This window comes from Danio aesculapii, chromosome 2 (genome assembly GCF_903798145.1).
Source record: "Danio aesculapii chromosome 2, fDanAes4.1, whole genome shotgun sequence".
NCBI lineage: Eukaryota > Metazoa > Chordata > Actinopteri > Cypriniformes > Danionidae > Danio > Danio aesculapii.
Genome location: NC_079436.1, coordinates 16,325,535 through 16,353,314, shown reverse-complemented (window position 1 = coordinate 16,353,314; position 27,780 = coordinate 16,325,535). Strand labels below are relative to the sequence as shown.

Genomic DNA, 27,780 nt, shown 5'->3' with positions numbered 1-27,780 from the left:
CCTTTGGTAAATCACTAGGAAAAATACATGGCAGTAAACAGTACAAACTACTACTTGCGCTACAAACTGGTGTGTTTATGGCAATACATTTAAACAAAAAAATAAAATAAGAAAATACCATTTTGCAACATCAAACAACATAAGCTGTTTTGTATGATTAAAAGTGATTGAGATTGGAAATCTAGACAGATTTCGTCCACTCTTAATTGAACAATATGGTGGATGATGAAATATTTATATTACAGATTCAGTGAAGAGCTCATTCCCATACACAAGACTTTGTCTTAGTCTTCTCATCAAAGTCATTAGTCTTGTCATCAAAGTTTTGTATTCAAAATCTCATCAAAATTCTGTACTGTTATTCAAGGCTGGAAAATATTAAATGAAGAATTTCTGAAATGCACATGGCGAGAACAAAAGAAAAATAGTTCGAGTAACTCCAACTGTTGTGCTTTTTATTTGCACTTTGTATGAATGATGATTCAAAAGCTGGTTCAAACAGTAAAGTATTTTGCTGTATATCAAGGCCACTACGTTTTATGAAAAGGCAGACTATAGACAACAGCCTTTTTCTGTAAGCATATACACTTTAAATGGAGAATAAAACTATTTCAATTATGAGTTTAGACTGTACAGAGCATACTTGATATACTGAATCCTCACAGATGAATATCTCTTGTGAATATTTATAACATTGTGCTACATTAATCAAGGTTGGTGACAGATTGTCTTCAGCATGATTGACAGCTGTGGGAGAGGTAGTGTGTGTTTATGTGTGAGCATGGGTCTGCTGGGATTTATTCAGCAGTTGAATCATGCTCAAAAACACAAAAATGCAAATCAAACAAATGAAAAAATGACTTTAAAATGACAATAACACATTATTTATTACAATATGTCAATTTATGGGTGATTAACAAATTGTAGCAAATTAAACGGAAATTTGACCAAAATTTGCAATTGCATTGAATTTGAACTATATAATCATTTAGTTGTGATTAGCATATTTATTAAAAAGCCTGTGGTCTGTCTTGTTACCAACATATTGGTGAATAATTGTAAGACTTTTCCCCCTTGCCTCAGACTAACACTGCACATGAGCCCTTTCATTTATCCGTTATTGTTATGCATTTATCTGATCACTGCCATTTACTCTGAACATGAGCAGAAAGACTCATGATGAGGCAGACACACAGACAGACAGATAATGGCTCAGTGCTCTGTCATAAATCAGTTCAGATGAACAGAATGAATCATTACTTTTCTGACACAGAGAGTCCAATAAGGAGGAAAACGAATACGATAGATGGCAAAAGACTTAAAGAAAAAAACTAAAACAAAAGTATGCTTCAAAAATGTATCTACAACCTAGGCTCATTTGAAATACATGACTCAATTTTATGCATAACCTTAAATATCCGGTTACATTACACAGCTTTTTCAGATGAAACATCAACAGGAGACCACAGTTGTCCTAAAGTTAAACCGTAACAAATGGACTGAAAATACTTGAATGTACTGACTGATAATACTGCCCAAGAGGTGTTTTAAAAATAGCAGCCAAGTGAAAAGGGAAACATAGGCTCATTTGGAAAACGTAGCCCTATACATATTTATGGAGATCGCAAATTACGTAGTCAGAAGTACGTCTTTAAAACGGGCCAATCTGTGCTTTTGAAAACACTATTGATTGGGTTTAGGGAAGGAGGAGGGTGAGTCAGTCGGTCGGTCAGTCAGTCAGTAGACAGCGGTGGATTTACGTGGGAACAGCAGGCGTGAATGGCACTCGTGAAAGAAATGAGATCTGAAAAAGCATACACAGTGGTCTGGCGAAAAAGTCACGAAAACAAAAAATGCAAAAAAAACTTAGCTCCTGGGACGTATTTGGCGTTCCCCAGAAATGTATGTAGCGGTACGTTTTCAGCATGAGCCTGGGTTCGAAAAGGGGCTTTTGCCAGTGGTTTAACAAACGCAGGAATGACACAAAACTTTTTGTCAAACCATGTTTGCCCTGCCATATTGGCTGTAACATCTTAAACATTTCAAATAAGCATATTTCATAATTTCAGAGTAATTTTGGATTAAACAATTTTAAAATCACTCAGCAGACTGAACAGGCCACTCAGAAACATTCTAGAATAATCACTGGATTTACATGTACACTTTGGGGTACTCGTCCTGCTAGAAATTTCTTTCTATGCACTGAAGATATTATAGTCTTTGTCAAAATGACTTCAAATAATCAGTGATGTACTTTATACAGTTCATTTAAAATACCACAATCAATACCACCTTTTAACAGCAAAGGATCCCTTCAACAAGACTGCATTATTCTGCTCAGGAGTCTTTTTTTCCCCTGAAACATACCCCTGATCAACGAGTCCAAAGAATTGCAGTTTGGTCACATAAATCCAAAAACATTCCTCCAGAATTGTACAGCTCTTTCTAAATCAATTTTAGTGATTTAGTGAATGGTCAGTGTATGATGCGGCTAGGCTAGCTTCAATTTTGATTGAATTATTCTCTAATCGGTTGTCTATTATGTCGGGAATATACCCCTGTAATGCATACTGCAGTCCTTTATTGTCTGGCTTTCTTGGATATCTCACCTGTTCGCCAAAAATGACTAATTATATCCCTGGGAATGTCTGACACCGGCACATACACATTTTTAAAGATGTGCCAGGCACAAAAGCTTGACAGGCGTAGCAACAGTAACTAGGAAGGGCGGGGCTTAGCGAAGGTTCAATTGTTGTGTTGTTGTGAAGCCAGGAGACTGATCCCCACTCACCCCAACCAACTTAAAACTTTTCATTGTTTCTCTCACTTCTAAACACTTAACATCAGGGATGTAACCATTCTGATGTATGTTCTTCATAAAACACTTGGGGGGACAACTTCAGTGTTCACATCACTTAAATTTGTAAAAACTTGTACAGATTATATATATATATATATATATATATTATTAATTAAATAACTTAATGCCTTCATGTTGTCCCAACCCAAGTTGATTGTGGAGCCCAGCATTGTTTTTTTTTTACAGTGAATGAGCCAAGGCCAATGAGAATACAAGAGTTAAAATAAAATTAGAACTGTGACAGCCTGTGTCCTATATTGTATCTTATTTTCTCTCTCTACGCAGATTTGCAGTTTGAGCTACATCCCTTACTACAACCATTTTTTTCTCACTACAATGAAGCTATATAAGGCACTTGTCTATGTAGACTATGAGGCAGTTAAGTAGATTTTGGCACAGTGCCAGTCCTGTCCCATTGTCTATACTGTATGCTGTTCTCTACCACACCTTTGATGTGCAGCGACTCCTCTACATTTCTATTACTGCTTATCCATAACTGGCCTATTGATCCATCTCGTGTTCTTTTGCCCCATGAAGAGCCTGGGATGTGACCTTCAGTGTAGGCTCTGGATCTTGTGACGGCCCCAGCTGATTGCACTGTCATGGAAAACTAATTGCTGGAGGAGTCACTAGAACGCAGGACAGCATAAGGCCACCTGCAAAATTATACACCTAATGCTCTGCTCACACACACACATTTAGTTGGGTTTGTATATATAGCTGTATTACAGTATATTCTACAGTATATTCTAACCTAATTAACAGTAAACTCTCACAGGGAAAGTTCGCCCAAAACTGAATGTGTTTTCATCATTTACTCATCCTTTACTTGATCCAAACCTGTTTGTCTTTCTTTTTTCTGTTGAACACAAATGAATATATTTTGAGGAAAGTTGAAAACCTGTAACCATGGATATGGATAGTATTTGTTTTCCTAAAGAAGTCAATAGTTGCTAGTTTCTTCAAAATAACTTTTTTAGAATGTTCAACAGAATAAAGAAACTTATAAAGAGTTGGAACCAATTGAGGGTGAGTAAATGGTGAATACATTTTCATAAATAGACCTTCCCAAAAATTCCCTGGAAGCCACTTCACTTTTTATTTATTTATTTTTTGTTTGTTTGTTTGTTTGTTCTTTTTTGCTGTTGTTGACAGTATCATCCCCATTTTCCTAATCTTTACATGTATCTAATTTTCATAAATAACGTTTATTGAATTACTTTAGGTTAAATGTGTGTTGATCTTTACTGTTGTATGAATGATACTGAGCACCTTTCTCTGCACAGTTTCTCCGCATGTGGAGCTGTTTGTGATGATCATACGGCTGTCTCATTATCACCTGCTTTTGGTTGTGTTTTTGTTTGTGTAGCAAAAGTACACTGTGTAGATGTTAATATTTTAAAACCTAGGAATACTAAAACTATAAATATATGAAATGCAGCAGTTTACTGTAAAAATGTGGACATGTATTTTACAGTTTATTCTGCATTTTTAGCAGTAAAAGTCTGCCAACCATAGTTGTCATTTTTTTTTTTTAGAGATTTTTTTTTTTGCTTTGTTTTCAAAAAAAATATTTTCTAACTCAATGCTTTTGTTTGGTTTTCCAGTAAAACATAAACAAATCAAATAGATTTACTTGAGAAGCAAACTGCTTATTTTCTGAAGAAAAGGTGAAAATTGACAAATAAATGTGAATTTAAATCTTTATTTGCCATTACTTGTTTTTTACAGTATTAGTTGAAAAAAAAATAGTTAAATTATTTTATTTCAATTAGCACATTTTGTCAAAAGTTGATTTAGTCTGATGACCTTATAGTTTTGATAATAATAACAACAACAACATTAAAATTTACCTAAAGAAAAACACTTTGGGCCCTATCATACACCCAGCTCAATAAGGCGTTTTGTTGCTATTTTCAGACCAGCGCAACCCTAATTTTCATGTTTTGCACCACGTTGTTTACACAGTAAATCCATTTGTGCTACTTTGCCGACACATGGGCATGCTGGTCTATAAAGGAGGTGTGTTAAGGTGCATTGTTGGAGCATTGATATTCTAAGAAACTGAAATAGACTGCGGCTGCGCCGTTGACCAAGTAAAAGCTGGGCTTAAGTCCAGTGCAGAGCGCATTAATCTGGCTATGCAGGTTTAAACGCACAGGATGTACAGCATTAAACAAATATCTTTACATATGAAAAAAAATAAAAGATTAAAATGTCACAAAAATTATTATTTACTACATAGACATAAAAAAACACTACCTCCATGCTTTCTTCATGTTGGGGGCTTTTTATTAAAATGTTATTATTATTATTATTATTATTATTATTATTAGCAGTATTATTTATTTTATGCATATTTATATTTGTCTTAATAATAACAAGTTTGGATTTGTCCACCTGTCAGTTTTTGTAGACCTATGCATCACTATATGGGGCATATCAATAGGATGTGTTTGGATTTGACTTCACTTCATTATTATTGTTCATTTATTAGTTTCCTGGAAATTAGAACTGAATTTAAAAATAGTTTTAAAACAAATCTATGACCTTAACAAACAAAATTAAATATTTAGGCTAATGGAAGTCTTCAGGGGAGTGCGTACAACACCGTTTCCTTATACATAAAAGTAAACCGTAAAAGTAAAGAGGTCAAAAGGAGGAGGCTGATTCTTTATCCTCACGCTGCAGATGATCTGTTTTCACGCTAGTGAAGCTTTCAGTTTTTCCACTTACAAAGTCCGCCATGTAAAAAGCAGATGCGCGTTAGTGTGATGCAACCCACTGAGACATAAATTAATGCTCAGTTGTTTTCAGAAAAAAAAGTTATAGTTATTATGTTTATCAAGTAATTTTTTTCATGATATAATTGTTCTGATTTTTAACTGAAAACAGGAAAAACATATAGGGCTCTATTTTAATAATCTAGGCGCAAAGTCTAAAGCGCATGGCCTGTCCAAATCTACTTTTGCTATTTTAAGGATGGAAAAATACGCTCTGTGCCACAGCGCATGCTCTAACAGGGTTGTGCTTATTCTCCTAATGAGTTAGGAGTGTATTTTGAGCAAAATGTGCATTAAACCAATTAGAATCTGCCCTTCCCTTTAAAAGTCAGTTGCGTCGCGCCATAGTGCATTTGATATTTATAAGCAGGACTTTGTAAGTGGAAAAACTGATTGCTTCATTAAAAAGAAAACAGCCTGTAGCATGATAAAGAATGAACCTCCATTCGGCCTTTTTACTTTACTTTTACTCTTAATTTATAAATATAAATATGCATATAATAAATAATACTGCTAATCTTAATAACATTATACAAAAGCAAGTTGTCATGAATAAACTGAAAAAAAAAAATCCTTGAGATGAAGGCATGGAGGTAGTATTTTTTATATTTATGTAGAAAATTAATTTTTTGTAACATTTTAATCCTTTAATATTTTTCATATGTGAAGACATTTGTGTATTGCTGTACATCCTGGGTGTATTAAGCAATGTGTAAGCATTTGGACCTGCATATGCACATTTAGACCAGCTTTTAGTTGGTCAATGGCGCGATCCATTTCAGTTCCTCAAAATACCAACGCACCAACAATGCACCTTAACACATCTCCTTTATAGACCAGCACACCCATGAGTCCACAAAGTGGTGCAAATAGATTTACTATTTATACAATGTGGCACAAAACATGAATATTAGGGTTGCGCTGGTCTGAAAATAGCAACAAATTGTCATATGCGTCTTGTACCTTATTACGCCAGGTGTGTGATAGGACCCATAGAGTTTTTTTTAAACATTTTTGTTGCTTACTTAATGAAAATGTCTCAACAAGTTAAATTATTATCAAACATATATGTAGATCAAAAAGTGTAGCATGACACCGGTTACATTAAAAAATGACTACGCTAAATCTCTATTTCTATCTATGAGGAATAGTCAGTGATGAGCAAACAGCACAGATTAAGGTCAGTAAGAAACGTGGTTGCTAAAATCAGCTCTTTTGAAACGAGTCTGTCAAGCTGCAGCCATCTGTCACTGCTACTACTACTGGACCTGCTTTATCTCTGCCAGTCTCACACAGACACAAGCAGGTCGATATGACCGGATCACATCTCTAGATCTGGAGCTGTACCAGGCCTGCTTCACAGCTCTTTATCTACTCCACACTTTCTTATTTAAATGCTTAGTGGAAGGATGGGTATGAAAGATCAAGAAGTGTCAAAACAACAGTTTATTATCATAGTATTATTAATCATTTTAACAATTCAGTTTTAGGATTTCATATTGGTTAATCAAAATACAGTAAAAACAGTAATTTATAGCTGTGATAACTAAGGTTACTCGTCAGCATCATTAAGATCCTTCAGAAAACAATATAATATCTTGGTAAATATTTCTTATTAATAATTTGGAAAACCGTTGTGCTGATTAATTAGTTATTTTTTATTATTGTTTTATTCTCTGCATCCTTCTCATCCTTCCTACCAGTGCATACATATTTAGATCCTTAGATAAATAAAATCAGACAACCTCAAACATTTGAACACTGTTGTATGAAGAATATGTGTACCTTCAGTCATAAACTGAAGAAATATTAAACTGAACCTCAAATATGACTAATTTTAATATTTTAATTTCAGTATTAAACATTTTAAGGAAGTATGGATGGTGTTAATTAAAATATAAAGTGCTATTAAATTTAGAAGTTAAAAATAAAGCTATTAAAATGCTTTTTCCAAACTGTCATAATCACAATTCTCATGAGGCTATTAGAATTGTATGATTTTTCGGATCCCATTTTAGTGGAACAGACTGACTGTCAAAGTGTCTATTTTTAGTCAATTTTTTTTATAACAGTGTCATTCATATTTTTTCTTGACCTCAACTACAATGGTACAAATTGATTTTTGTCTATTAACATCATTAAGTAAATATAGATATGAATTTTTACACCTACATTTTACACCACAAGGTCAGATAACATTTTCAAAATGTCAAGAAAACATGGTACGCATGTGAGCTAATAAAATGCATTGAACAGCTACAAGTATAAATAGTGCAGATAGAAATTTCATTGTTCACCGAGCAATTAATTGACTCAGAAAACCTCAAAGAAAGAGTGGATGATAAAATAACCAAATAATGTTCAAACATTAACGGTCAAGTGCATAGTGGATAAGTGCGTTCCACAAAGAGACAACCTCTTTGTGAGTATTTACTGATTGAAAAAACACTTCTTAAGTACATTTACATAGACACCAATAATCTAATTTTAATACGATTAAGACAATACTCTGACTAAGAGTCTACCATGTAAACAGCCATTTTATTTTATTTTTTTATTAATTTATTCTGAATAAAGTCATAATCGAACTAAACAGAAATCAAATCAAGACAGGTAGAGTATTCCTGTTTTAGTCGCATTATTGACGTGCAGTACTGACGTGTAAACACCTTAATCAAACTTAATCAAATGCATTGTGTAGGATTTTCGCCGACTTTTGCGACACACAGCTGTTTAACACTATTCTTTGCACCTACCTAGTCCACAGACCACAGACACACACACCGGGAAATGCAGAGGTTTTTTTTTCTTTCCATTCGGCGTGTGGTATCAAATTCCATTAAAAACAACACACTTTCACCAGTCCTTACTTCATACTGGCAACCAATACCTTAGTTTGTCAAGAGGGCATGACGCAATGACGTTAATCAATCTATGTGCTATAACATGTAAAACAGGATCATGAAAGGAACATTCAAAAGCAACTCATGTAAACACCTTAATCATATTGTTGTCTTATTCAGATTAAGGCAAATAATTAGATTACAGATGTCCATGTAAACGTAGTCACTGAGTTGCTGAACTACAGTATAATGGCAGAAGCTGTGGCAATAGTTCCCACAAACAAATCCCACTATGTTTCAGACTGGTAATAGAGGTGCTGCAATGATGTCAAAATGTTGGATGAAGATTAAACATTTTGATTCCAGCACACCCAGTGAACAAAAATGGCCTCTTTAAACCTATAATACTGTGTTTTGTGATCTTTAATTCATAATTTATATTTCAAATTCCACTCTAATGAATTTTTTCATTGACACATGATTTGCTATGAAAGTGTTTGTGATTCTCTTACCAGCTGCTGTCCTTTGGGACCCCATCCGGCATACTGCAGTGCGGTGCTCTGCACCTCATTAGGGGTCAGCTCCACTCTCTCTCTGTCAAAACACAAACAATTCTCAAAACAACAATAACACAACTGTGTGTGTGTGTGTGCGTGTGTGTGTGCGCGCCTTCTATTCCTGATGTTGTGTGGGCCAATTGTTGTCACAAGTATTGACCTTATTCTTTGCGTTCGAGCTGGTGCAGCTATTTGAATCTTTTTGGCTCAAGACTTCTGGTCTCATTCACTTCCATTCATTTTTAGACGTTAAAAACAGCTTGTTACGCTGCTTGATGTTGCAAACTGATATTTTCTTATTATATTATTCTACTTTGTCTGTATAGTTATGGACTCACTTGTTTTGTAGAGCAAGTAGTTTGACCGTTTTCTGTTGTTATTCCGAGCCATTTCTCCCATGGGCAATTGTAAGTTCTAAGTTCCAAGACAACTATGTTTAGAAGATTATTAGACATCTTTTGAAAATCAAAAAATGCTGGGAACAATCTTAGGTATGTAATTAAACAAAGGTCAATAGCACCAATCGGGTTTGATGCTTTTATCTTTTATTTTTCAAAATTACATGTAGAATGAACAAAAAAAATTTGTAGAAACAACTATGTGGATTGTGACCTACACGATGTGTGATCTGAGCATTTTATCTATGGGCGCAGTTATTCTTGCAACACCTCTGTTACCTGAGGGGTATTGCACAAAAGCAAATTAATAGATTAAGCTGGCATTTTCAAGCTATTCTGACTGAATTTGATTCTGATTGAGTTGCATGAAAGCAAGATAAATTAAGCTGAATTAAATTACTACGAAGATGCATTCTTTGTGGCTAGAATACTCCAGATACTCCAGAGCAAAAGAACAACCACACGCTCTCCTTTGGGTTATTCCCTGATTTATTATGGATTGAAACATTGGAATGAACCACCAATTACTCTGGCATATGTTTTATGCGGATGCCCTTCCAGCTTCAACTAAGCCTTGAGAGCAGACTATCTCATGAGTGCTGAGAAACACCTATAAACTCTCTCAATCACACACTCATACACTACGGAAAATTTAGTTTATTGAATAAACCATTTCACATGACATCATGCGGTGTCTGGTTCCACTCCACATAGTGTATCATTACTTCCGCCTATACAGAATTTCCCCATAGAGAACTCACCCAGTCAGCTGTATATTTACTACAGATACGGTTAGACTGACTACGGCTGTTTTTTGTTGTCTGCATTCAAGTTGAGACATCTGACATCCAAAAAAAAAAAACTCACAGATCATACAGATATACGCTTAAACCAAGAAAATGGGACTTTAAACAAAAAAGTCTATTGCTTTCTGTTGCTGCCTTTACTGCAGATGAAGTTGGTATGTACTTATCAGTATTTGTCAAATAAAGATTTCAGATGTTTACACGGATGCTGAAATTTTTTTTATGTCAGATTTTTAAAAATATTTTTTATAGTGTCCCGAAGAATAACTAATAAATATAACTGTGAGTGTTTTACTGTGGTTGTTTACAGTGCACAGCTTATTCACAAACCCATTCATTTAATTCACATTCTACTGCTCAGTTCTCTGCTTTTTTTCTACATAGGTATTTTATTCATGAACATAAAACATTTATGTCTATTTGATATTTAAATTAAATTAAATAGAATAACAATGTTGTACAGTATGTGACTCTTACTAATCAAACAAAATCATTATAAAAATTTACAATTGCAAAAATAACACCAAGAAAACGGCATTTTAATTCAGTATTATTGGATTATGAATTTATTTGTAACATTATAAATTAAAAAGTAGTACAGATATCAAATTGAATCCACCCAAAAGGTGGCGACAGCTCATAATTAATTTATTCAGGTAGCAGGTAATATAAGAAGTTTTAATAAAGAATTGTACTGGAACATTTACATATAACAGATAATGTAAATTTATGTTCACAGCAACATTAAAGTAAAAAAATATATTTATTATTAAGGGAAATAAAAGATTGCAAACATATGCTTTACTTCATAAACAATAGCTTATTCCTATTCTTAATAACTTAATAATCATTTTCAAACTCAGAAAGCAGTATTGAAAGAGAAACATTGGGACACATGCCCAGTACTAATACTAGTCTTAAATCAGATGTGCAATGCTTAAATCAGTGCAATGTTAATATTTTTATTTTTATTTGAACATTTTCCAGAAAAGTCTCCCATTCAAAGGTAAACCTGAACTAAAAATACACTGCAATGCCAATAGGGGGAAGTGAAGTGATGTCATTGTGAAAAGGGTCTATTGACCAGTACCACATGTCTTTGTACTGTGGGAATAACCAGTGAACCTGGAGGAAACCTAACAACCAATCTAAGATGAATCCTGCATGATCTGTCTTGTTTGCTGTCAATGCTAGTAGAAATGAATGTGTTTTACAGTCACTCCAGGTTCTTGGCCTGTATGTATTAGTAAAATGTATTAGTAATAATTTTATATGTACATAGAGTATATAGCCATTTCTGATTTCCATATAGGGAAGAGATATAAAACAGATATATACACTCCTTTGGTACAGTATTTTTAGGATGACTATATGTCTAAGTTTTTTTAAGATTCCCATACAAAAAAATCTATTTTTAACAAAATCTGGATTAACTAGATTATATTTACTATAATTTTTCATCTAGATTATTTTATTTACTTACAATCAAGCCTGAAATTATTCATTCCCCTGGCAAATTCTGACTTTTATTCAACAAGCAAGTTTTTTGATCGGAAATGACAGAGGCTTCTGCCAAAATATAAGATGATGAACAAGAGGCGTCGTTGTGAAAAAAAATACATTTCTCAGGTTTTAATACAATTTGAACAAAAAGTTTAAGTCAGAATTTCCCAGGAGTATGAATAATTTTGGCTTGACTCTCTATAAGTATCTTATACTTATCTAAGCATTTATATACTGCTAATCTCTGATGATAGCAAATGCTACATTTATCCTCACTTGTAAGTTGCTTCGGATAAAAGAGTCTGCTAAATGAGTAAATGTAAATGTTATCTTACTAGATATCAGCTTTTGGACACTGATTGGCTTTCTTCTGGGAAATGTTGCATTTATCAACTGACAAACCTTTGCACAGTTGAAACACTGATTCAGCAATGACCTGATAGCACTATACATTTCAAGCTATACTGTTTCTTTTAACGCATCTAATGTTCATTCATAGTTTCATATAACAATCAATCACTAACACTTGCTTCTTGATCTTCACACTCTCTTTCGCTGTCACTGATGCCACATATGTTGTAGTAGTTGAACAATGTGAAATTGCGATTAGTATCATTGTCCTTCAAAACATACTAGAACATGATTGGCTGGGGGCAGCACGGTGGCTCAGTGGTTAGCACTGTCACCTCGCAGCAAGAATGTCGCTGGTTCGAGCCCCAACTGGCTCAGTTGGCCTTTCTGTGTGGAGTTTGCATGTACTCCCCGTGTTCGCGGGTTTCATACGGTTGCTCTGATTTCCCCCATAGTCCAAAGACATGTGGTATGTGTGTATGTGTGTGTGCATGAATGTGTATGGATGTTTCCCAGTACTGGGTTACAGCTGGTATGGCATCCGCTGTGTAAAACATATGCTGGATATGTTAGCAGTTTATTCTGCTGTGGTGACCCCTGATGAATAAAGGAACTAAGCCGAAGGAAAATGAATGAATGGAAATGATCTGTTCTTATCTTATCAGTTCTTCAGAAGCACACTAGATGGCAGTGCTACCCACAATTCAGTTCTCTACAATGCCTCAGTTCTATTGAGCTCAATGAACTGAACCCTCATGACAAGAAAGATGACAGTAAAAAAAAAAACAACACCAGTTGGAATATGGAACGAATTCAGACATTACAAGCAGACTTACGGAGAATCAAGGCTGCAGATGATGTAATAGGCCATGAAGGAATACTGATAAATCTGCAGAACAAAGAGAACAGACGAGAGATGTCCTTTATAAGTGCCATCAGTCACATAGTGTGTCATCTATTACAAAGAGACGTGATGCAACAGATAAAAGAACGTTGCAACAAAGGACAAGAGGATACTAGAAACAAACACAGCCAGATTCACATTATGATTGAGAACATTTACCGGCACAATATTGTAGGCCAACAGGACATATTTCAGATCGGGAGACACTTGATATTGGGTTGGTCTGTAGGCTTCCTGAAAACAAAAAAAGAAAGTCAAGTTTCTACATACAAAAGGTTTACATGTTTTATCATTAATCAAAGTGATAACAACCTGGCTGTGGAAACTCTCAAATGTCTTGTTCTCCACCAGAGTCTTGTTGTAGTTAGTCTGAATGTTCAGCATCTTCACATTGCCATCATGGTCATGGTACAGCAGTTCAGTGTCTTTGAAGGGAAGAAGAAAACAATATTTAATGGACATGCATAATAATCTTATACAGTCAGGAGTTTATATAAGTCTTATCAATATAAATCAATATATTGTTCAATGATGTTTGGCTGCTTGTTCATTATTACATGTCCTTTACCTAATTAATAATTCATAATACACAAACACACACAGAGAAGCACACAGTGCACACTTCATGTTTAATGGGAAATTACTAGGGCTGGGCGTTTGGCCTAAAATCAAAATCTAGATTAATTGAACATTTTAACTCGATTACGATTAATGAACCATTATTTTATTTATTTATTTTTTGTCTTTTATAGTTCAGTGACAGGTTTTGTAAAGTAAATATGCTTGCATATTACAAGTTAGAGATTTCTGAATGAAGGGTGCATTGCATTATTTTAAAATAATTTAAGGAAACACACATCTACTATCTATGATTATTTATTGAACATCAACATTGAACAACTAAAATTAAAACACACATTGCCTACAACAAAGTATAATAAAAAATTTATTTAAAATTTTTTGACATTAAAAGTGGAAAATAAGCAGTATCTCTTCCAAATATTTTTATTTACATTTTTTTTTATTATTTTTTTTATTTAATTAAGCAATAACTTTAATCATACGATAAACACAAAGCAAAAGTTTCCATATGGAGCTCCTTCATGAGACTCAACACTTTCCCACAACTCTCCATGCTGCCCACACTTGTTACCACTACCAGACCGACCAATCACAGCTAGCGCTATTTGTCATCAGAAAATAATTGGAAAAACTCGACCTGGAAAAATGTAATCGATTATAGGTTCTACTGTAAATGTCGATTTCGATTACTTTTGAATTAATTGCCCAGCCCTAAAAATTACCATAGACATGGTTATTTTTCATACTACACAAGCTGTATTTTTATTACCTGACAGTAAGCACAAAAATGTTTCCATTAACCAAAAATAAAATAATCAAATATGTCCCCATAACCATTGTTCTGCATAATACATTTCACAGTTACCGTTATTAAAGCAATCCCATACCTACAATATTACAGTCTCAGAATTGTAATGCGCTGCTGTAATGATGGGGTGTGTACACAGAGGTAAATGTTTCAAGTGCAGCTTTATGGATGGTCATACAGGCAAAGTCAAAACCAGGGGCAAAACAAAAGCAAATCCACAAACGAAATCCAAAGAAAAGGCAATGGTCAGGGTAGGCAGCAAACACTCAAAATATATAACAAAACACAGTCCAAAAATCCTAAACTAGGGAACGTGAAACGAACGTTTTGACACAGTGTAAAGATCTCGAATCGCAAGTGTTTCAAAACACTGCACCGAAGCAAGATCGAAACACCTAGGACACGTGACTAAGTGATTCAAAACACCCTGGTCACGTGACTAAAGTGTTTTGAAACACTAGGTCATGTGACTAAAGGCAGGTTTATACTTCTGTGTCAAGCACATGCATATGGTCCGGCACAGTATTGCCGGGGTTGCATAGCCCTTGCCGTTTGCTGACGCAAACTTAAATTTTTAACTACACTTAAAATTTAACTACACATCACATGACGCATAGCGCAGGCTCTGTGATGGTTGGCTTGGTAGCTGTGCCGAGTGTGGGCGGTGGTGATAGCCGCGAGCCTGATGGATCGATTGTTTATAAGTGTCGAGTCCTGTGAAGAAGCTCCAGATGAAAACTTTTGTTTTGTGTTTACTTTATGATTAAAGTTGTTGCACGTCTGCTGGTTCCTGGCACTAAATGAGCAAGTTTTAGCTACTTGTACATTAAGGTAGCTTTCAGAAAAAACAAACCACCCACATAGAAACTTGCCACAGAGGAACATAAAAGCCTACTGCCAGCTACGTAGCATTTCGGAAGGGTTATTGCAGAGAAACACAAACAGCCTTAAAGAGATTCAAAACATTGGTCATTTCAGAAGCGTTTCGAGACCTGGCGAATCTGCTTTTGTCTGACAGCGTTGGAAAAGTCTCATGTGGCTTAATGGACTGTGCTGCAACTTAGGCTGTGCGGCCTAAGTTCGAATGTCCTGAGTTTGAATCCTGACTTACAAATTCTCAGAAATTATGACCTGATGTATTTTATTAATGTTACTTTTTAGGACCAAAACAAGACATATTTATTCACAAAGTGTTCATTCGGATGTCAGACCAAAGTTAAAACAAAACATGTTACAAGAACAGAGCACTTAAAAACTAACATCTATTTTGCATCTCCCTAGATTCAAACCCATTATCTCTGGAACTCTCACCGCTTCACTAAATCACTTGAAACCTCAACTCTACAACGTGGGGTTTAATACCTTAATTTGCCTAACTGTTTCTTTGCTGAAGCTGCTCCAAAGCAATATATAAAAATTATCACTAGGTGTCACTGTAGCTTTGACACATTTGCTTTGACTGTTTTTGACTGCTTTGCCCACCACTATCCAAAACCACGAAAGGCAAGAACAGGAACAAGAATATGCTAGGAATTGTACACTTACAGTAAAACAAGACTATGCAAGGATGTGTTTGAAAGTGAGGTGTATGTATAGTCAAGGTATTTAGTCCTCATGAGCTTCAGCTATGTTTGTAATCAGTGGTGATCTGGAACTGGTGTGTGTGTGATAAGCATGATGAAATTTGTAGTCCGGTTCAGTGGCAGATGTGATGTGTAGAGTGCCTTCTTGTGTGTCTGGTGGGCAGTCAACTTGGTGACTATGACAGTTATATTGGCATGTATTACTTTTGAGTGACTTTCCCTTAAAAGACAACAGAAATAGATTTAAAATCATGTCTGATTGTTTTATTAAAATGATTGCCCCATAAAATGACAACAGTGTTATACATTCTGCTGACTTGTGTGAAAATGGTCAGTTATTGTTGTTAATTATTATTTTATTTCAGTTTGTTTTTACTACTTTATAAGTAGCTAAATGTATTTAGTTTTAGCCTTTCATTTATTGAAATTATTATTGAATATATATTTTGTAGTTAACAAAAATGTATTATGATTGATAGTTTCAGTCTTTGTTTACTAAGTAAACCTTGGGCTAAATCAGTTGAGATACAGCTATTTTTTTTTTATTTTGAAAAAGAGATAAAAGAGAATTCCTCAAAAACAAGGTAACAGCATAAAGTAATTAGAGCACAAATATAAAAGTCAGATCACGAAATCTACAGGAATCCAAAAAGGGGCAAGAACAGAAACAAGGTCACAAAACACCAGAAACATTAAAATCACAAAGCAAACAAAGCTAAATCCAAAGGCAACTAAACACAGCACAAATGACTTATAAAGAACCCATGTGATCCAGGTTGAAAATGGTTGTGGGGAATGAAGTCCAAAAAAACAAAACAACAAACAACCTGGTGCATGTTAATGTCCAGAAGACTACAGATGTGTGTAGTAAATGCTGCGTGTGAAAATTCCACATTTATTAACATGTTTTACTCCTAACTCACTTCATTTGAGTGTTTAAATTTAATCCTTCTGCGAGATGATTCCGTAGTAATGTGTTTAGTGATGCAGAATCAATGAAATCAGTTCATAATACAATGCTATGTGGATTACAGGTTTTATATTTTTTTTAATGTTTGGAGATTTTGCATTAGAGCACCCCTCTGGCCTTCCGAGGAGATTTACTACTGAACACACAACCATGCTTCACTGACAAGATGTGCATGACAATCCTAGGTATGGTTGTGCACATTTGCTCATTTTTAATTAAAGGTGTCATCATTCCTCTAGCGTGCAAAAGTAACTCTAATATTGATTCAGAATTTTAAAACCTTTTGATTTAGCATTTGTTTTTACCACTGTCACTCTCTCTCGTGTGCATGAGAATGCGACGCGTGTGCACACGCAAATGGCAGATATGTGTGAACGGGTGTGCATATGTGGAAATCTACATTTGTTGACAGACAGTTTGGGCCACATATCAGTATTGTGGAAATTGTCTGCCCGAACATTTTTTAGTCTTATGCCTTACCCAGAATATAAAAATACATTTAGATCATTTACTTTAATCATTACTATTGGAAATTGAAAAGACTTTAAACCAGCACAACAAAAAATGTTTCTACTGCACCTTTATTCACACAGCCCCATTATCGATCTAACTACATGTGAACACGGCACCAACCCATTTTAACATACACTTTTTAAGAAAAGAACATTACAAATACTGATGAATAAACATTCAATAGCAGTGCCAAACTGTTGATACGATACAATAATAGTAAAGCGGTATGAGCCACCACTGTTAAGTAATTTGAATGCTGGTCATTTACTTTCTCTTTTGTAATATTTACAGTTGAAGTCAGAATTATTAGCCCCCCTGAATTATTAGCCCTCCCCCCCTTTCCCCCCAATTTCTTTTTAACCGAGAGAAGATTTCTTCAACACATTTCTAAACATAATAGTTTTATTAACTCATTTCTAATAACTGTTTTATTTTATCTTTGCCATGATGACAGTAAATAATATTTTACTAGATATTTTTCAAGACACTTCTATACAGCTTAAAGTGACATTTAAAGGCTTAACTAGGTTAATTAGGCAGGATAGGGTAATTTTACAAGTTATTGTATAATAATGGTTTGTTTTGTAGACTATCGAAAAATATATAGCTTAAAGGGGCTAATAATTTTGTGCCTAAAATGGTTTAAAAAAAAATAAAAACTGTTTTTGTTCTAGCTGAAACAAAACAAATAAGACTTTCTCCAGAAGAAAAAATATTATCAAACATACTGTGAACATTTCCTTGCTCTGTTAAACATCATTTGCAAAATATTTAAAAAAGAAAAAAAATTCAAAGAGGGGCTAATAATTCTGACTTCAACTGTATATATTTATATAAAACAGCTGACTGCCAAGGAATGAAAGTTTATTTTTCCTTGGTGTGAGACATTTATTTGGTAGTGGTGATGTACTGTTGCACAAACCTACTTTTCTAAATCAAACCATAAATGTTCAGTTGTGTTCATGTCAAGTGAATTTGTTCCCCAAGACATTAATATAAATTCAAAATCATATTCCTGAATTGACACCTTGATTATACTAGCAATGTGGCATGCCATATTGTCCTTATAGTAATTGTCATCACTGTCTGGAAACACAGTTGCAATGAAAATACCATGAACATGCCTTTGACCTGATGCACCAGAATCTTGACCAGACTACATCCTTCCAGGTATCCATGAATCAGAACAAGAACCACAGACTAAGCAGGTACACAGAAAAGTGTAGCTTCCCCTGCAGATCCTATATTATTCTCTATTCAGTTACAGCAAATTGCTTGCTGCTCAAATGATTTTCGTCTCACCTCAGGGCATTGCTTCTCCCAGTGCTCAACATTGGCTACAAACTTTCTCATGCCATTAAATCAGAGCTGCATTGGTTGTTTTGGAGGGTCTGGTAAAAGGTTTTGTTTTGGGGTTTGATTTGCTGCTGCTTTCCACACACAGCTGTATTTTTGGTGTTTTGCCCAGAACATTTGACAAAAGTAATCGTCACTGAAATATGCATTTATGTATTACAAATAAATGCTAGATTCAATTATTTTCAAAATAAAAAAGCACAAAAAGTACATAAACATTGTGTAAAAACATTACAGGAATAAACTATGTAATTGAAGAGTTCAGACCTCTAAAAGCCATCTGAAATTTCTCCTTAAAAAGAGTATTTTTCTCAGCCTCCTGTTTACGTATAAGTATTTCACTTTAAAGGCAATGAAAAGAACTTATTCGCCACTATAAAAGTACAATTTCTGAGACTACACACAAGAGTCGGAGAAAAATGCTAATTTTTGAAGAAAATATCAAACAGCATTTAAAGGTTTTTGCATCTAAACTCTTCAATTATATTAAATCATTTTGTTAAACTAATATACAGTAATTATTGGTGAAGACTATATACCAATGATTCTTAACCGGTGGGCCGCGACCCACTAGTGGGCCTCAGCGATCCTGCAGGTGGGCCGCTAGAATTAACTTAAAATCAACTCTCAATATTATACTACAATTTTTGGATTTCATTATTAATATGCTATATTAAAGTAGTAAAGAAGTAATGCACTTTTCAGCCTCATGATCGCCTCTGCAACTAGTACTGTACGCAAGCCTGTTAATTCACAAACTGAAGTGAAAGTGAAAGTCTCACTTTGTGTATTTTTGTGTGAACTATTTAATATATCTGCTTAGTTGTCCAAATTAATGTCCTGTAATAATTATAATTATATAATTACAATCAATGTGATGTTATTATTAAATTGAAATGAAATATATATTTTTTAAATGCTGATAATAGAAAATAATAGAAGGCACAACAATTGTATAATAAATAAGGGTTTAAATGAGCATTTCATACAAACATTTTAGAGAAAACGTCAGACAAGTGGGCCCCGAAATGAAAAAAGTTGAGAACCCCTGCTATATACTGTATTATCTCCCTATATATATTTATATTAGGGATGCCTTTATATTTATAATATTGAACCATTTGGTACGGTTCCATGGTTCAATGCACATATGGATACTGTAGTTCTTCAGTTTTGCATTAAAATCTTAAAATAGTATTTTGCATTTCCCCCATTTCTTTAATTACTCTCTATACTGGCTTTGTGTAAGTTAGAATGCATGTCCATGTCCTGACACATGAATCCCCATGAGTAAATGTCCCATCAGTGAGCACTAAAGTAGGGAGTGTTTCACGTGAAAATAAAAGTGACATAAGCCACATGTTAGAGCCAGAGTGCAGGAGGGATTTGTATGGGAGATCTGAGAATTGCCTCATCTAAACAGCTGAACAAAGGTTACGCCACAAAAATTAAGTCTAGCTTCTCAACATTATGACAAATAATTATGTACATCTGTTCGACTTGATTGGTTATGACTTCGCATGTAAACATTGGAGAAATTGTGTTATCTGTAACTTTCTCATTATGTTGCATATTAAAGTAGAAACATCTTGTCTGTGTTTTTAATATTAATCAAATTACAAAAGATCACTCTGCTCTTGACTAAATAGCTATATAGCTCAGCAATGGTTCATCCTTTATTTAATTTAAATAATTAATATTATATACCGCATGCAGTGTGTTTAATTATATTTTTCAGTTCATGTAACTGAAAACTGCTGTTACGCCCCAATCACACGTCAACGCTTCTCATTCACTTTCAAGTGTTTCTGAACTGAATTGTGGATCCATCGGCGCCACTTCAGCAACATTGCTCACTGCAGAAGTTGGGAATCAGAATGCTTTATGCAAATACTTTAGCTCAGACAGTAGCCGATTGCTGACTAAATTCACTGGCTGATGCTGCTATGACAATCGCGTCAGCAGTGTTGGGCAAGCTACTTGAAAAATGTAGTGAGCTAAGCTATTAGCTACATTGAAATGTAGCTTAACTACACTAAAAGCTACAGCCTGGGAAATGTAGCAAGCTAAGCTAAAAGGTAGCTTAGCTACATTGAAAGCTATTTTTGCAATTTTCATTTTTAAATTGAAGCAACTCAAATTATCAATCATATCTTAGTGATCACTAAAACGGTCAATGAATCATATAAGGCAGAATTGTTCAGTTCAGTTATTTACTGTAAATATTATGTTTACAGCATTTAAAAATAGTGTTACGTATTTAAAATACTATAGTATTGTATAGTAAAGGGAAGTATTTACGAATAAGCATTAAATTACACTAACTTACATATTGTAGTATTATTAATAACTATCATGAAATCATAGTAATTACCGTAGTATACTTTAGCCTTTACTACAGTAAACTATATATATATATATATAGTTATATATAATATATATAGTTATATATATGTAGTTATATATAACTCCTCTTCCTCAGTCTTCTTACAATCAAGCAAGTTTCTTATGTCAGCCCGATTTACGACGTCACCCACCAGAGTAAGAGGTGGCAGTAACGCACCAAAAACTTTGTTGTGAACCATCGTTCTGGAAGAACTGGAAGAAGAAGAAATCATCATTCTTGCCATCATATGGATTTACCTTCATCAGTCAGACACCGGCCTCACAGCTCCGTGAATGTTGGTGCTGTCACTTATTGATCTGTGATCGGATAATGTAGCTTGTGTGGACGCTACTGTGCTACTTGACTAAAAAATTGCTTCGCTACTGAAAAGCTTCGGGGTTTATAAAGTAGCCTCAACTTCAGACATATTCAGAGGTGGGTAGTAACGAGTCCTACATTTACTTCGTTACATTTACTTGAGTAAAATTATTGGGTAATGTGTACTTTTTGAGTGTATTTAAATATGTGTACTTTTACTCTTACTTAAGTAAATTATTAGAGAAAAATCAGTACTCTTATTTTGCTACATTTGGCGGCGTTCCTCCGTTACTGTCAAAAGACAATAAATAGGATCCATATGACTTGTTTGCAAATATTGCGAGGCGCCACATTGGTGAGGTTGTGTCGCGAGACGTTGCTATAGATACGCGTCTCCCGCTTTCGGCTAGAGCACCCGTGCCTATGTTGGAATAATGGCTGAAGTCGAGTAAGACGTGCGAGTTTACATTGCTGTCCCGCCATGTCGCCATCTACGATTCCAAGAAGGACGGTCTGTGCAGTGAGTTTATCAGACCAGATCACCCGGCCTCAAGTTCTCAAGGTCTATGTTTTTACTCCAAGTTACTCCAACAATAGTTTCATAATGCTGACATCGCAACATATACATGAATGACAGCTCCAACCTAAAGAAAAAAACATGAAACATTAGTGGTAAGTGTCAACAACGGTAATGTGGGACCAGGGTCTCGAAGGCACTGACAAAGGTTGAAAGAGCCCAGCGGGAGGGCGATTGGAAGTCTTGGAAACAGCACAAACAGAACAGGCCAAAACAAACTCATAGATGGCCACCAGAATTGCTGTTTAACCAAAAATAAAGTACGACTCACCCCTGGATGACACGCCACATTGTAAGAGTGACCCCATAGAATGACGTCAAATCGAATCTCCTCTGGCACAAACAACCGACTTGGTGGGCATCCGGGAGGGGGCGTTACCCCTTCCAAGGTGAGGCGAACCTTACACTTGATCTCCCATGTCACAGCAGAAATAAAAATCTTCTGAGGAACGATGGGCTCGAGAGACATAGTGCGCTCGGAAACATCAAAGAGAAGAGATGATGCATCGGGTGGGCAACGCAGTGACGAATTGGGTAGGCTAAATTGTCCGTAGTGTATGAGTGTGAACGAGTGTGTACGGATATTTCCCAGAGATGGGCTGCGGCTGGAAGGGCATTGCTGCGTGTAACATGTGCTGGATAATTTGCCGGTTCATTCTGCTGTGGCGACCCCGGATTAATAAAAGGAACTAAACTGAAAAAAAAATGAATGAATGAATAAACGCATCGAGTTTGATGTTTTTAGAACCCGGTCGATAAGAAATGGTGAAATCGAAATGTCCGAAAAATAATGCCCACCAAGCCTGCCTAGAGTTTAGTCGTTTGGCGGGCTTGATATAGTCCAGGTTCTTATGATTGGTCCAAACGATAAAGGGAACCCCCGAACCCTCCAACCAATGACACCACTCCTTGAACGCGAGCTTGACAGCCAACAATTTACTATTACCAATGTCGTAATTACGTTCTGTGTGAAATAATCGGTGTGAAAAAAACGCGCAAGGATGCATCTTGCCAACCGAGGACACGTGCTGGGACAGGATAGCTCCAACCCCTATCAGGTCAACCTCCACCAAAAACTGCCAGGACGGATCAGAAGCCACCAGAATAGGGCCTGAAACGAAGCAGCCCTTTAATTTTGTGAATGCAGCCTGTGCTGCACTCGACCACCTGAAGGCAGTTCTGGAAGAGGTCAAAGACGTCAGAAGGGCTGTGAGCTGGCTGAAGTTGCAAATAAAACACCTGTAAAAATTGGTAAAGCACAGAAACCTCTGCAGGGCCTTGCGCAACTCTGGGATTGGCCAATTAACCACAGCCTGAACCTTCTCTGTATCCATGCGCACTCCCTCGACTGACACAATGTGTCCTAGAAAAGAAACAGATTTTGCATGAAAAACGCATTTCTCCGCCTTGACATAAAGCCCATTCTTTAGCAGCCTCTGAAACACTCGCCTAATGTGTTGAATATGTTCCTGGAGAGAATAAGAAAACATCAGAATATCATCCAGGTAGACATAAATGAACTGATCTATCATATCTCTCAACACATCAATAACGAGTGCTTGGAAAACTGCGGGGGCGTTGGAAAGCCCAAAGGGAAGTACACAATATTCAAAGTATTCAAATATTCATTTCCCTCTTTGATACGGACCAAATAATAAGCGTCGCGGAGATCTAATTTTGTGAAAAAAGATGCCCCCTGCAGAACGCCAAAGACATCAGCGGCAAAGGATAGGTATTCTTTACCGTGATGATGTTCAGCCCTCGATAATCTTTGCAAGGTCAAAGTGACCCATCTTTCTTTTTCATAAAAAAACCCACCGCCCCCGCCGGTTAAGAAGAGGGACGGATGATCTTAGCCGCTAGGGAATCAGAAATATATTTCTCCATGGCCACCCTCTCAGGAGCAGAAACTTGCCTTTAGGCGGAGACATACCTGTCAATAAATCTATGGGCTTGGTGGAGTGAGTGATAGTAGGAAGAGAAAGCCCACTAAGGGCATGTACTGCGATGTGTTGGGAAAGGGAAATAATAGGAAGCTTTATATTGAAGGCAAAACTAGCGTCAATGAAATTTTCCTCAGCTCCTGAATCAATAAGGGCTTTAATGCTCTGAGTTTCTGAAGCCCAACACAGGGTGTTGTCTTTTACTGGACATGAGGACACTCGATGTCCCGTTCCTCCGCAGTATAGGCAAAGTCCCTCACTCCTTCATCGACACCTTTCCTGTACCGAGAGACGGGACCTGCTCAACTGCATGGGCTCCGGATCAATGGTCCCAGCCTCCGGAACCATCGAATGAGCAGGAAATTCGGGGGCCAGTTCAGAGGGTGCACTCTGTCGGACACGCGTCTCTCTACACAGCAGTTGGGCATCCACCCACATCGCCATGTCTATAAGACCATCAAGAGTCTTAGGCAGGTCCAGAGTATGAATCTCATCCTGGAGACGCTCCGACAACCTATGAAGGTACATGTCCCATTGCGCCTCCTTATTCCAGCCGCATTCTGCAGCTAAAGTCTGGAACTCTATGGAGTAATCCGCCAGGCTCCGATTTCCTTGGCGGATCAAAGACCTTCTTCATCTCCTCCGAGAATAAGTCAAACGAGGAGCAGCAGGGGAGTTTTGTTCCCACACGGAGGTCCTCCACAACGCGGCCTTTCCAGAAAGGAGCGTAATCATGAAAGCAACCTTGGATTACTCAGTGGTGAACAAAGATGGTTGGACGGTAATGCATAAGGAACATTTGGCCAAGAAGGATCGACACAGCTGAGGTTCTCCGGAGTAGCAAGATGGGTGAGGAAGGCAAGGTTCAGGTGGACGGTTCACCGCTTCTGGTGCTGGTGTCGGGTCTGAAGATGGTGCAGTTTCCTTTGAGACCGCTCCTCCAGTCAACTACTGAACCTGTGTGGTGAGTGCAGACATTTGACCTGCCAAGGTCTGAATTGCTTGATTAGTATTAGCCAATAATTGTTCCTGCCGGTCTATCCTGCAAACTCTGTAAATTGAGCAATACTCGCTGGATCCATGTGTATGGTCAGTTCGTTCTGTAACGGGTGAAATGAGTACTAGAAAGATCCAATTGCAAGTAAAATACTTTATTGACTTAGTCAATATAGCATAGGAACAAAGTCCAAAAAGACAAATAAACAAACAAAAAATATGCGGTATCCTGCTCAAACAGGGATCAGAGAACAGACAGGAACAGAACAGTGGATCTGGGTTTCAGACAGATCTCCACGCTAGTCCTCAACACAGACAGAAAGCTCATCAAAAACAACAACGAACTGACACGAGACAAGAGACACGCTGTCCAGATATAGCCGAGATATTGAGTCGCAGCTGGCAGGCTAAGCAGGATAGCAGAGCTGTACATAGCACGTGACATAACACTGAAGTAACCAGCACACGTGGAACACCAAAACAAAACAAAACCATGTGACCAAACAGACACTCAGAAGTGCGCACACACCTACAACCGTGACAGGTTTACCTTGAAACTGGTTATCGTTCAGTGTCTAATATATATATATATATATATATATATATATATATATATATATATATATATATATATATATATATATATATATATATATATAATGAAAAGTAACTAGTAACTATTTACTTGATACATTTTTTCATCAGATACTTTTTTACTCTTACCCGAGTAACTTTTAAGATTGTTACTTTTACTTGAGTAAAAATTTCTGCAAGTACTTGTACGTTTACTTGAGTATAGATTTTGGATACTCTACCCACGTCTGGACATATCCTCCGACAAGCATTGACACTGAAACCCCGTGTGAATCGGGCATGGTTACATGGGAAAACTTGAAAAGCACTGTTTATTTTAGTATTGTCTTGCTATCCATTTTGTATTGTATTTTACTTCTTTAGATTTTTTTTATTTTATTTTTATTGGAACAAACATATTTTACCAAACAAGATATCAATACCGAACTGTACTAAAACTGAGACCTAGAACTGATAACCAAACCGAACTGTGAGAAGTGTGTTGTTGCACCCACTATCGACACTGTAAAAGTCAATTAGTTATTTTAATTAAAAACATGTTAGTAAACCCTTTGCCTTAAAAGCAACAAGTTGATTTTATTTTAAAAAGTCAGTAAACCAATTGACTTAACTTTTACAATTATGCACATAGTTTGTTTACTTAATAACTATAAAGCAACTGGTTTACTCTCTTTTCTTAAGTAAAGTCAACTAATTGCTTTGTATAGTGGATGGGTAGACAGATAGACAGACAGTTAGATAGATAGATAGATAGATAGATAGATAGATAGATAGATAGACAGACAGACAGACAGACAGACAGACAGACAGACAGACAGACAGACAGACAGACAGACAGACAGACAGACAGACAGACAGACAGACAGACAGACAGACAGACAGATAGATAGATAGATAGATAGATAGATAGATAGATAGATAGATAGTAAACAAGTATGCTACAGACCTGAATGCAGATAGAATGCCACCTTGCTAAATAATACAGACGAGTGATCGCTTTTAAAAAGGCTTGACGCTGTGTTGTGGAGCATGTCAGAGGGAGATTAATAGAGCTGCTTCGCTGAGGTAAACACAGCCTTAAATCAACAAATGCATTTTCACCAATGGAATAACAAAAAAATATTAATCAAAATGCAGATCAAAACATGATTTATGGTATGCTTTACAAGACACCAGGGCTACACCTTTATAACACAAACAAGAACAAATAAAAGACACCTCCATTATACACCCTGCCAAATATATGCAGAATTTTAGACAGAAGAAAATTTTAATAATATCTGAAAAAGCCACAAATAAAGCCTTAACATTAGAAAAATGTACCAAAACAGTTTTGCCTTTGTCAAGTTTGGTTAATCGTATTTAAGCACTTAAGCACTAAGTTTTATTCTTCCATTTGTACAGTTTTGTCTATACATGTGTGAAGCTGATGTGTCTATATTAGGGATGAGTCTGTTCATGAAAAAAAAAGTTCAGTTCCCCTTCAGGAGGGGAACAGAAATGCTATGTGGAAACTTCCACTATGGGGATTTCGTCAGAATCCAATCATCTGAAAGAGTATAAATATGGGCCAATGAAATGACAATGAGTTGGCAGCGTCAGCGTGCACAGCTGGCGCAAATGACAATCAAGCTTATCATAAAAGCGCTGCATGAGCCCAGCTGAGGCATCCTTTTTGCTTCAGAACCCTTCATGAAGCCGATCCCCCAGATCAAGGGCGCCATTGCGGTCAATTTATGTCTGCGTGGTCCCTCTTGGCGTGTAGGTTATCTGCCTCCCTCGGGGCCAGAGCCTACACAGCCGCGGGCCAGGCTGCTTCCGCCTTGCACGCTATGGCCACCTACCAGTGCTACCAAGCGCAGGCGCTGGCCCAGCTGCACGAGGGTGGTACCGACCCAAGCCTATTGCATGAGCCCCGGACTGCAACCGACTATGCTCTGTGTACCACCAAGTCGGCTGCGTGAGCCCTGAGAGGGACGATGGCCACATTAGTGGTTCAGGGGCGCCACCTCTAGCTAAATCTGGTAGATATGTGCGATGTTGCCAAAGTTTCCTTTCTTAACTCGCCCATATCCCAGGCTGGCCTGTTCGGCAACACCGTCGGTGAATGCACTCAGGAGTTCACGGCGGTGAAGGAGTAGTCGGATGC

The 27,780-nt window shown here is 36.5% G+C and overlaps 1 protein-coding gene across 3 annotated transcripts in view; it reads right to left on the bottom strand.

The window, feature by feature from the left end:
• The window catches only part of dpp6b (dipeptidyl-peptidase 6b), a 239,238-nt gene that overhangs the window by 47,881 nt on the left and 163,577 nt on the right, over window positions 1-27,780 (bottom strand). For all 3 annotated transcript variants that reach the window (XM_056473708.1, XM_056473725.1, XM_056473717.1), the window contains exons 4-7: window positions 13,318-13,430; window positions 13,165-13,239; window positions 12,938-12,990; window positions 8,999-9,080 (exon numbers count right to left, since the gene is read on the bottom strand). In XM_056473708.1, coding sequence (XP_056329683.1) covers window positions 8,999-9,080; window positions 12,938-12,990; window positions 13,165-13,239; window positions 13,318-13,430 — 323 coding nt within the window. The remainder of the gene's footprint in view (window positions 1-8,998; window positions 9,081-12,937; window positions 12,991-13,164; window positions 13,240-13,317; window positions 13,431-27,780) is intronic.